At 41.4% G+C, this 12,679-nt stretch overlaps 1 protein-coding gene across 1 annotated transcript in view; it reads right to left on the bottom strand.

The window, feature by feature from the left end:
- Positions 1–1,270: 1,270 nt before the first annotated feature.
- The window catches only part of dym (dymeclin), a 57,198-nt gene continuing 45,789 nt past the window's right edge, over positions 1,271–12,679 (bottom strand). The window contains exons 16-17 of the mRNA XM_063478364.1: positions 10,559–10,672; positions 1,271–2,630 (exon numbers count right to left, since the gene is read on the bottom strand). Coding sequence (XP_063334434.1) covers positions 2,481–2,630; positions 10,559–10,672 — 264 coding nt within the window. The 3' untranslated portion in view covers positions 1,271–2,480. The remainder of the gene's footprint in view (positions 2,631–10,558; positions 10,673–12,679) is intronic.

Raw genomic sequence — 12,679 nt, 5'->3', positions numbered from 1 at the left:
CTCTTGGGAAGTGGGAGCTCCGGCGACACAGTGGGTGCCATTGTGCCGTAAACTTTTGCACCCCCCCCACCTCGCCTCACTCCCGACGTGGTTTTCCGCCTCTGTTTCTGTTGCTTTTGCAGCGATGATAAAAACAGGCGAAAATAAGACGCGCGGTAAAGTCTGCTCATAGCGTAACAGTCCAGTCTTAAGGATGATCTTTCTTTTGTGCCGCAAAGATGCAAGAGAAGACTGTGGCTGAAACGTGCCGGGCAAGCGGCGATGAAATCCAAGGCTAAACACACACACACACACACACAGATATATATTTATTATTGAAGGTATGAAGCAGCAACCTTGGTAAATATTTTAATAACTTAGGTCAATATAACTGAGAGAAAAGGCCAGCCACTGGGTATCAAGAGAAATCTAAGAGGTCTTAGAAAAAAAAAATCTAAATCTTGCGCATACAGGTTTCTCACATCTTTTTCTAATCCTTCCTTCTATACTGCTTAAAAGGTCACTCTGATATCAAAAGAAATTACACCTCCTCAGACTTCGTTTCCATCTTCAGTCTGACATTTTCTCCTGTTCATCTGATTTTTTGGGGGGGATGGGATTTGTCCCACCCACCCCGACTCAGTCGCTGAAGATGTGTATGTTCTGAAAAAGTAATTTTAATTTAACACAGAAGTGTAGAAATACCATTATAGTGGTTTCGCAGTGGTTCGATTGGAATAGGGTGAAGCTGGCAATCGCACGCGTTCTGTTTGTGATGATATGACAATTCGCTGAATACAACCAGCGGCCAACCAATTAAGCGAAGCCCCCCGTTGCACACTTACTGATGCAGACCGACTCAGATTGATTGTTTGATTGCAGACTGATTGGCTAATCTGTCTGCGTTCATCAATTATTTGCAAACCTTCGCTAATCTGTCTGAGAGCGATTGGAATCAGCCCAAGTCAAACCGCGATTGTTTGGATTGTTGCTGTCATATTTTTATCCCAATGCGACTGAGCCATAAAGCATTGTGCAAGTGGGCAAGGCCGGAGGACATTTCAATCCACTCGATAAAAATCAAGACCGGCTGCTCAGCTTGTGGTCGATAAACACTTCGCATTTGTCAGGCTGACAGAGTCATAAACAAGGCTTTCAGTCCAAAGTTGCATAACCTTAAAACAATTAAGACAAACGTGATAAACGTCACATGAATGCTGCAGTATTTCACTGCTAAATAACAGCGTAACACTCAGGCTGGTTTGATTTCATATTTTTATTTAAACTTCTATTTTCAAGGTAAACATTGCCACAAAAAGGACAGCTGTCGTCATATTATATGCATTTATATATAAAGCCAGTTTCCCTGTCTGGGAATAATCAAAGTATAGTACCATTGCTTTTCTCTTTCGGTAATAGTAGTCTTTACAGCACTACTGCACTTTACATTTTGGGATGGTGAATATATATAAAAACAATATACATGAAAATAAATAACAATAATAAGTCCCTACTTAAACATGAAATAACGTAACCGGTTAAAGAGACAACGGTAATTATGCACAACAGGACAGGAGGTTTAATGACCGTCCCCGGTTTAAGTATTTGCCTTGGGTTAGCATCAGGAAAAAAATGCTAATGACAAAAACAGGGTATGGAATAAATGAGCTGCAAGCAACAACGAAATCAGACAAATTAAAGAGTGATGCAGAGTCCTTATATCATCCGGGGACTGAAATTTAATTAAGCTGTACTTGAATGTGGGGGGTGGGGAGGGATATTAAACAGCCGGCAACACTGTAACTCCTGCATACTGATGATGACAACAGAGTTTTCTCTCTCTTCATTTCTTCAATTCAAAAGCGCAAATGTGTCAAAAGCTGTTGTACACTGAGAACAATGTACGCCAAAAGAAAAGAAAAACAGTTTATGAGATAATCGCGTGTAAAATCAACAATAATAGGACATTTGAAGATGAGTGGCAGGTGTTGAGTCACAGCAGGTTTTTAGTATTCAGTGCAGAACTAAATGAATGTTCATCAGAGCAGTGTAACATGTGTCTGCATGTTTTAATTGACCTATTGAATTAGCCAATGCCAGCGTCCTGAGCTCCTCGTGATATCACAAGTCAGCATGTGCTGAACCAAATGAAGCAGCTCAGACGCTCCAACAGGTGTTCACCGCGGGACTGAGTGAGCATGTGCATGAGCGGGAGCTACCGCAGGAACTGTAACCCAAGTGCAGGTGAAGCTTCACAGTGTAGAAGCAGAGAAATTATGAAGATATGAGGGAGAACGAGGTTGTGCTGCATGAAAAAGAAACACCATCCTCTACAAGGTTGAGGCACTTTCAAAGCAGCGTGAACATACTATAAAGGGTAATGCATACACACCTACCCAGAACACACACACACACCCACCCACACCCACACCCACGTGCCATCAGTTCCTTTTTCTGTACTGAACGGAGATGGAGACGCGCAATCTGCTGCAACGTGTCCTTCAGCCGGAGTCCATGCTGAACAGCTCGATCCCGTGTGGGCTCCAGTGGAGGCCGACTCCAGAGTTGAAGACCAGCGACCACACGTAGGGGATGAAGAAGTCCTCTGGCTGGTCCTCCTCCACATACTTGAATTTGAGCTCTGGAAATTTCTATTCACAGAAAACACCGGGAGAGAGAAAAGTGGAATGATGAGCAAGTCATAAAAAAGAAAATGCTGATGCAGAAATGTTTCCGCACAGAGTCTTTTCAAAGAAGACATTTTAACTTATCAGATCGGCAGTTTTTACGCAGTATGAACTCGACACTGAAACTGCAGTTCCTCCAGTGGTCAGTGGACGAATCCCCTTACATTCTCATGTTAAAAGCTACTTTCAGCTGCTCCGTTTTTCACGAGGGGGTTTCTTATATAGTGCCTTTATACTCTACTTCAGCATTCAGATGCTTTATAATATATGTATGTAGTTTATAGTTTGTCACATTCACCCATACATTCATGCAAACACTTGTTTCTACATCTAATCTAACATTCACAATCTGAAGAATGCATTGGGAGCAACTCAGACTTCAGTATCTTGTAAAAGGCTTCTTTGACATGCAGACTGGAGAAGCCAGGGACCGAGCCATCAAAATTCCGATTAGTAGATGACCTGCTCTACCTCTTAAGCCACATGGCGCAACATTATCCCTATAAATTCCCAGTAAGTAAACATGTTCAGAGCCTGGTAAGAAATATATGTTTTTGGAAATAGCTAGCTCTATTATTAGCACTAATTAGAAGTTAACTGTGTTGGTGTGAAACAGCTGTGGAGTTTATGAATGTAGCTTGCTAAGTGATCTCACTCTTGTCCAAATATGGTCATTTTTGTCTAAAAAAACCCTGAAGACGTTGAGCTGAATTGCTTCATAAACCAACAGGTGGGGTCATGGTGGCTACATCTATCTTTTATATGCAGTTTATGGTTTAAAAGACCTGAAGCAGCGTATTAGAGCTGCGCTACAATAACGTGGTATTTGTTGTTTTTTCTTCTTCTGTGTTGTAAAAATGTGGATTGCCAAACACAGCTCACTGAAATAAAGTCCTTTTTTTTGGAGCTGGCTGTTGAATGAATGAAATACTTTCACATGAAGCAGAAAAGCTGTGCTACTCAAATCACTGTTAATACCGTGAAATATGAGGAAGACCTCTTTGAAACCTTGACACTTCCCAGCAGTTTGTGAAGTGGGAAGAAGTTTTGCAAGTGTTCCTGGTTTGATCAGGAAAACTCTTCTTTTTATTTTTCCTATAAAGAGGAAACATGATCTGCACTTGGGGGAATTTCTCCACTTTGGGCTGACATGCTGTCTTTAGCAATAGCACAAAAATAAAATTCAATTGCAGCTCTGTTTAGTTTCATATCATCTATTTTCAATTGGCGCCCTTTTTAACCTCTCACCACAATAAAAAGTAAAACTGAGGCAAAATTCTAACAAAACCTTTCAATGAAAACAAATTTTAAGAGTTTAAAAGTCACAAATTAACAGATTAATATCTGACAAATTTAACGTTTTAGAATTTCTCTTGTGATTGTGTAATCAGTTATCATCTTGAACACCAGCTTTTTACAAACCCTCTGGAAGCCCACCAACCAGACCAGACCAGACCAGACCAAAGCATGCATGAGCCAGCCCACCTGACAGCAGGTAGGCAGCCGAGGAAGCACATCAATAATACATAATGGTACCTCATTATATCCTCCTGTCTGCACATGCATGTATGTGCACACACGCGGCCAGTAATCAGTCTGTGGTGAAAGACAGATGCTGTGAGCCTTTATTTGATGGTCTGAGGCCAGTCTTTTCAATCCTGATTGGCTCCATTCAAGGCCTCACTATCAGTATCACAATGACACAGACCGAGGGGCTGTGGGGTCACAGGCCATATGCCAGGTTACTGAGGCTAAACTGTACACACACACACACACACACACACACACACACACACACACACACACCACTCCCATTGTTGATGGCCAGACACAATGCAGGAACTGTATTATCTGAGTGGCATGGGTGTGTAGGTGACTCCCTCGTAGCCTAACGACTCATCCGGCACATGACCTTGTTGGTGACAGTTGCTCCACACATTCAGGCCTTTACTTGTGAGCTTAGAGTAAGAAATACAGCCTTTAATTTTTCATTTTGATTGAAAATAGTTTTCTTCAGCAGTGTCGTGTTTACAAGCATGAACAGACGGCAGCCGAGCAGATTAATACCCTGCGGCAACCACCGTGATATATGAAAACATATGAAGGACAACCAGTTGTGCTATTAGGCAATTAGGTTAATCAAAGCATAAACCAGCAGACACAGCTATGTCAACATAGGTTTGAAACAACACATGTTACAGCATCAGCGTTAACCTATTTTTACTCGTAAAGCATTATGTGTACATGCGCAATCAATGTTAACACCTCTAAAACTAATCCTCTATATGAGCAAAATACAGCGTAAGCGCCTTTTTTCATAGAAACCAGACACGCATAAGACACTGAGGCTACTTTGGTAAATGCTTGCTTAAACACTCTGAATATAAGTAGTTCTCCATCATGACCCCTGAACACAGCAGTCACAGTTTAAAGAAAAAGGCAAAGAAACTCAGAGCTAAAGCACAAGCACACAAATGATATTTACTCTAGCATTACTATATGGATTTGCATGCTTTATATCTGTATAAATACAGATATGAGTGGCTTAACTTCAGTATTAAACCCATAATTTATAATTTTCATGGCCTCATTGAAAGAATCTAAATTATTATTCATGGGAAACGCAGAAACATCACCAATCATATTATAATCAGATCTTTACAAATCTCTGGCGTGCTTTTAGTATTGACACGCTAACATTATCACTACTTCAAAAATGGGTGCCATTGATGCAAAGGAATTCCTCTGTAATTATAGGAATAGCTTGGCATCCAATCTGTGTTTCTTGATATGGATGCGAGGATCAATACCAGACTCATGCCTGTACTTTAAATCTAAAATTATACTTAGCCATCTAGCTTAGATCAGAGTATGTCCCAAGCTCAATAATAAACACTTACAGAGGAGAAGTTGCTGTTTTACAGTGATATCTCTGGTGGACAATCGCAATAACTCGACATGAATCTGGCACAAACAAAGCCCTAAATATGTCTTACTATAACACACAAAATCTCCACCTCTGTGTTTGTTTGTTTCTTCGGCTGCCAACTCCTCCTATGCAATCAGGAGTTGAGCAACAAAACTTGGCACACAGGTACGTCTTAGGGCCCTGAAAGCACTTATCTATATCATATCAGACATGACATCCCATGTTGCCTAGTAACCACCTAGCAATAGGCTAGAATTACAGTTTTTTAGCATGCAGGCATCTACAACACTTTAAAAAAAGCATCCTTACACTCCTATATTTTAATTTTATGCCAATAACGTCTCATTTATATCCACGATTGGCTGAATTATACACGGTGTTTTTTTTTTATTATTATCACAAGGGATTGCAATCACCTAGCAACGTGCTAAAATTAACCATTTTAAGCCAATAAACATCTACCATCTCTATTATGCAAAAAATCTTTGCAATATGATTATCTGCATCAGTTTGCCAGCAGCATGGGTGTGTACTAGTGAACAAAATATGCTATTACAGTCTCCTGAAACCATGTTATACCTCCATCTTTTCATCTAACATTTAGCAGTAAAGTGGTAATCTTTACTAATCTCAGAAGCCCTTCAGTGGCAGGTAAAGATGATGTTTGTTGAGCTATGATGACAAAGAAAAATCGACACCGTGGGAACTTAAAGTCCCACACGCTCACATGACCAATTTCCCTAAATTTCACAAAGCCAGAAAAGAGAAAAATGCCCCAGAATCCCAACGGCCGCCTTCTTCTTCTTACATCTATGTTCGAGAGCCCCACCAGGGTAATTGCCTTGCATATTGCAAGGCAATGGCAAGTGCCTCACAGCAAAAATGTTGCTTTCAGGCTTGAGTGAATTCTGGGGAAAAAAATAAAATAAAAATAAAATCAGAGCATCTCCAGACTGCCACATCCAGTAACTAATATTATCTCTGTCCCTTATTCTGTTCATACTGTCCCTGTACATATCTCCTCTGTCTCTCTGCTGACTTCCCCTTCCCTCCCCTTCTCTGTTTTGTTCTCAGTCTGACTGCTGTCTGGGGCCCACTTGGCCCGGGCTCATATCAGTTAGTTATGGGTCCTGGCGGGTCAGGCCCTCGCCCCTGAACACAGACTGGCTGGCTGGCCTCATATCTTTACTTAGGACGCTGTGTTCCCTTTCCTCCACTGTGCTTTCGCTGTCAGAGCTCGGCGGCCAGACACAGAAGAATGCGGCGAGGGAGCAAATAAGAACTTGATACACACAAACACACACATTTACATGCAGGTACACACACAAACACTGAAAAGTCAGATTTCGAAACGCTTTACAAATCCTTGACAAAAGTCGTGGGTTTTATATTCACATTCTGCTTTTTAGAGCCGTCCTTTGGGAAAGTTTAGTTCGTTTCATGGGTGTGTGATGTATCCGGAAGAACACCTTTAGTAATGTTAACTTTAGCTAGCACACTAGTTTGCTAACATAGCTCATGAGACTAGCTTGCACTTTGATTGTCTGAAAGCTTTAGCTAGTTATATTTATGGGCAATGTCCCATAGTGACAGCTGAAAATAAACTAAAAAGATATAATTCTTTTGTATGTTTCAGATAAAATGAAGGGTAAACTGATGTAGTAAATATTCTTCTACTGATTAAATTTTTCTTTTTGGCAACATCATAATTTTCTTGAGAGGGAAAGATATCAGAGGTGACATCAGATAGACTCCTAAGTCTCATTCTAAATGCTCAAACTGTATAAACAGTTATTACAGATGATCAAATATGGCAAAAAAAGAAAGAAAAAAGCCTGAATCAATAATCAATCAACAAATAAACAATAGCTCAACCTGCAGATCTTGATGATTTTTTTCCTACATTTGTTCAAATCATGTTCAAGTATTGAGATCTGACAGGATAGAACTGGTATATTTAAGAAAACGTCAGGGTGACCTTTCTTTCGACAGTGTTGAGCTGATTTCATACATGAATTTCATACATTTTCGGTGAAACTGGGTCAGGAGATTTTCCACAGCTATCCAACCCACTTCAGACATACGTGCATTACTGGAAATACTTTGCAGGCTTTAAGCGAAGGAGCCTCCTGGACAGGGTGAGAAGAAGCCGGGACACATGACGGCGACTCACTAGCAGTGAATGCACTGGAAAAATATCTGTACCAGAGAGCTCGCAGACTAAAAGAGCGGCCAATCTACGACCTAGAGAGCGGTGGACGTATATCACACAGCGCTTCATTCGGTAAGCACTACAAAAGTTCAGGGCTGCAATGCATTTGTGAAAACTGCTTAATACTATTAACGCTTTGCAAAGCCCCGATTGCCCTAAGTTTGAGCTCTGAAGGCGGACTGTATTACACAAGTTAGGCATGGGCTTTCTGAATTTACTGCACTCATCTGAAAGAGGATTTCTACATAGAAATGTATAGAAACTGTGCTGTCAGTGTGTGGGAAAGTAGTAATGGCCAGCCATCAGGCCTCTTAAGCCCCAGGTACTGACTGACTAACAGCTGGTAATCCCCCTCCCCCTCCGTCTCTTCCTGAGGAGCCAGAGAGTCTGTAGGCTATCGCTGCTCAAAGAGGCAGATTTCAGCAGGAGAGGCTAAACAACACATTCCGCAGGCACTGCCTATAAGCGCCACTCAGCCTCACACACCCTGAAACAACACACACACAAAGAATGAGAGGCAGGCAGCTGAGTGTTGAGGGTCATCCAAGGGGTACTTACCACCTTCAATCCTTTCTTTCAGTTAGCGCCTAATTTGCATGTCTACATTTTGCCCCGTTAAAAATCTGCATCCTCACTTATATGTTTCTATTTCAATAGATTAACTAGTGTCCATGCTATCTTTATGTCAGTGGTTTACCTGAAAAGTGTCTGCAGTTCCCAACCAACCAAAGTTATTATATTGGAGTCATGTACAGGCTGATACAGATTAACACTAAATGTGGATTTTTTATTTTATTTAAAAAAAAAAATCTAAATACGTAATTTTAAAGATCATTTTGCAACTAAAAATGTCCAAACATTTGCATGCAATAACAGTAAATTGTGTCTTAAGCATCAGTTATTCTCAGTGGAGGACAGCTGGAGACCCGATGGGGTAGTAGTCAGTCCTGTTATGCCACACACTTCTTGGAGGTCTGCTTGAAGACAGCTGTCTGGGTGCATGACTAGCTGATACATTCGTATGCACTCACCGCGTGCTAACCATCTGATGATAAAATTGATTTTGGTGGGATCCAAGCAGACACTAGCAGACCCACAGACATGGGAAGTATCATCTCCACCTAAGCCTCTGTTTTATGCTTGTTAACTCGCCTCATGTCAACATAAATGGCTGAATTCTCACTGCGACTGCATAACTGAGCTGAAAAATAAATAACCACAAAAAAGACGATATCTGAAAATAATGTCACCTTACTGATGACTTTATCAGTGTGCAAGAAGAACCATAGAATGCAGTTTGGAAATGAAGTTTCATAGAAATCCTTCCCCAGCCACACTACAACACCACAGTGATGCTTTCAGCTTTCAGCAAGTGTTAAGAAAATGTTCTGATTTTGGTTGTTAGTGTAGACATGGGTGCAACTTTAAGACTTAAAAATTGATGCACTCATTTACATGCAATGTTCACATGACCCGAGGGTAGAAAAACTCCACAAAGAAATTAAGAAAAAACAAAAAAATGTTTTTAGAGAGAGCGAGGAACAATCGCTTTTCCCGAACATTTCATTCATGTCAGCGCTCTCCGTGGAGCCACAACTGATTGAGACACCGATACTGCTTCATCGGAGTAATTGCCGACTTATCGATGATTCCACACAACATTAATCTAACCTATAGATTTTTACATTGGCGGGGAAGCTAAATGAGCTCATAGGATGACAGGAGGCGAGAGGTGGAGAGACAGCTGTTTGTTTGAGAGATGGTGCCATCAAATGGTAGGGACTTTTCCCAGAAGACACATTGCCCAGATATACTTTTCACTTCACGTCACCCTGTGGAGCTGGAAAGCACTCTGATGTGGAGTCAGATGAGACTCAAAAACACTTTTGCACAAAAACGTAGACTGCCATTTAGTCGGATGGTCATCAGCAGACATACACAAATGCAGGAGATAACACACACACACACACAATCATGACCCACATTCACTCGTGCCACAGGTACAGCACTCTTGCTGAAGGACATGAGGGTTATCCACATGGCTCTGTGGGTAATTCTGTGAATTCATGGTCGCTACATTAGTGCTCTGACATGCTCGCTGTGAGCACGACAGAGAGAGAACATGGACTCATGGCCGCGCACCATCTCTCTTCCACAGACAAATGGCTTGCAGCCAACCGCCAAGTATGGAACATGAAACACATGATAAAACATGCAATTAAGAGCTTCCGAGCTGCTGTGGAGACCGCTGGTTACATATTTCCTTACTGATTAATGGAGGAGCATTGGAAAGGGAAAGGGTTAGAGAACCCGCCAGGAGTGTTGGGTAACGAGGCATGGTGGCAGATTTATGTCTCCTTCGTCCCATCCCCCCAATCTGATGTACCCATGACAAAGTGCCATTAGCCGTCCCCCCATCCCATATCCTTGAAATGTCATTACATGTTCACATGTAGCAGGTAAGCAGAAATGGAACGAAGATGGGCATTAATGCTAATGAGAACTGGGCTTTGGCCTTTTGTGTCCACTCCCAAAGGCTTCCTTCCATCATTCCATTGCCCGAGTCCATATCCCAATCCCAAACATCTCAATTCTTCAAGTGGACTCTCTTCACATGCATACAAATTTACCACTTCTTCTTCTTCTTTTTTTTAACCTTTTAGCAAAGCCCACATTTTATGACTCCTGCTTTCCATGCTCTTCCACTTTGTCTGTCGCCCTGCTGTCTGTGTGTCTGTGTGAGTGAATTACCTTCAGTCTGTCTTTTGGCAGTGCCTGGGCTCCTTTCATGATGACCTCCTGAACTCTCTCAACAGACAGGTCACTTCCAGCCTGCTCCAGACGCTGACTGAAGAAGCCAATAACCTAAAGGTCAAACGGGAGGAAACAGCCAATCACAAACTTGCCATAGGGTCTTTTAGCTTGCCTTAAAGTGCTTTGAGGTGACTGTTGTTGTAATTTGGTGCTATAGAAATAAAATTTAATTGGACTGAATACAGTTGGAGTATTTAGGGGTAAACACAGAATTTAAATACAAATTACCACCAATACAGTGTCCTCAGTTTTTCATGTTTTGCCAGGAAAATGGGAAATAGGTGCAGTTAATTATTGAAATGTGCAAACATACATGGGAATATAGTATATAAGACAAAAGCACAGTTTGTATAATTCTTACAAGCTTGAAAATCAATATGTTGGTGCAAAAACTGTTATTTTACGCTTGTGAAACTATGCTACATCAGGCATTTTTTGTAGATTTAACTAAGGAAATGTGGGGGAATTGTGACAGGCTGCTAGTAACAGAGTGTGTAAAGATATAATTTAAAAAAAAAGGTTATTTGCCAAGTTGTCTTCAAGAGTAGACACAAAGTTAAGATGTCTCTTTTATCTCCTCAAAAATAAATGGTTATTTTAAAATATTTCTCGTCAGGTTTTGTGTTAATGCAGTTATTGATATCTTTGTTCCATTTTGTTCTACTTGTAAGTATACATCAGCTGGTAGCATTAGCAAAAAATAAATAAATAAAAAATCAATATTCACTCTTGTCTGTGTTTCCTAATACACACACGGGACCTTGTTCTCATTGAGCTTTAATGTCAACTCCCAGCTCCATCACGACCCTCTCCGACTCTTCTAATCCCTCTGTTTGGAGCTGTCACATTAATATTTCAGCAGCCACACCCGATATGATGACACCGGGTGCAATATGAAGATCTAGGAACAAAATGGCATCATGCTACACGCGTAGGCCTGAGAGACCTCAGCTGTGTAAACAATAACACTGGTCAGTGTTCCAAAGGTGGTTTGAACATCACGTTAGAGGAATCGGTGCTGAACCTACAGTACGTCGACAGCTCGTTTTCATTTAAGGCAAAATATTGCCGCTTCCATAAACGGCCATTTAAACACGTGCATGGGCTGCCATGTTTCCTAGCAACAGTAACTCGCTTCTGTAAATGCTTCTTTATAAGGATACAGCACAGCACACACTATTCAGATAAACCAGCCACATTAAGGACACCTACCAAATATTATGTAGGACCAGAAAAAACAACTCTGATCTGTGGTATCAGCTACCGTGACATGAGCAGCAGATCCTTTAAGTCTTGTAAGTTGCAAGGTGGGGCCTACGTGGATCAGACTTGTTTTTCTAGCACATCCCAGATATGCTCAGTCAGATCGAGAACTGGGGAATTTGGAGACCGAGTTAGTACCTTGAAGTCTGTTGTTGTATTCTTTAAATCTTAAACAAGCACTGCGGTGGGGCAGGGGTGCGTTAGCCTGCTGAAATGGGTTACTGCCACCAGGGGATACTTTTGCTTACTTTTCTGAAAAGGTGTATGTAGTGTGCAACGTGTTAAAGTATGTAGTAGGTGTACATTCTACATGCCAGGGCTCAACCTTTTCCAGCTCATCATGGTCCAGATCATCACACTACCTCTTTCGGCTTTCCATAATGCTCTTTGGTGCCATTTCACCCCAGGTAAAGGTTGCCAATACATGCATGGGTCTCTTTAAAGCTTTTTACTGTAAACATAGATCTGCACGTCTGTGGCTTTGCCTCAAACTGGAGCGGACATTGTGCGCAGATGCCCCGGACACCTTCTCAGTTCAGAGTGCCATGTTAGCGCGACACTTCGAATAAACTGCAATCGTCCTTTAGATGGATGAGTCAGTCAGCTGACCTAAACCTAAGTGAGTGTGCTTTTCATTGATCGAGGGCTAAAAGGCAGAGAGACTTACAAACAAGCAGCAACTAAAGATGGCTGCAGTAAAGATGCAGCCGTGGACCACCCAGCATTTGGCACATATCCATGTGTTCCAAACCTCAGGCTTCAAGCATTAAAATAATCATTGTATTTATGATTGTG

The sequence above is a fragment of the Pelmatolapia mariae genome, linkage group LG7 (genome assembly GCF_036321145.2).
Source record: "Pelmatolapia mariae isolate MD_Pm_ZW linkage group LG7, Pm_UMD_F_2, whole genome shotgun sequence".
NCBI lineage: Eukaryota > Metazoa > Chordata > Actinopteri > Cichliformes > Cichlidae > Pelmatolapia > Pelmatolapia mariae.
The sequence above is the reverse complement of the archived record's forward strand: the minus strand, read 5'-3'. Positions and strand labels throughout refer to the sequence as shown.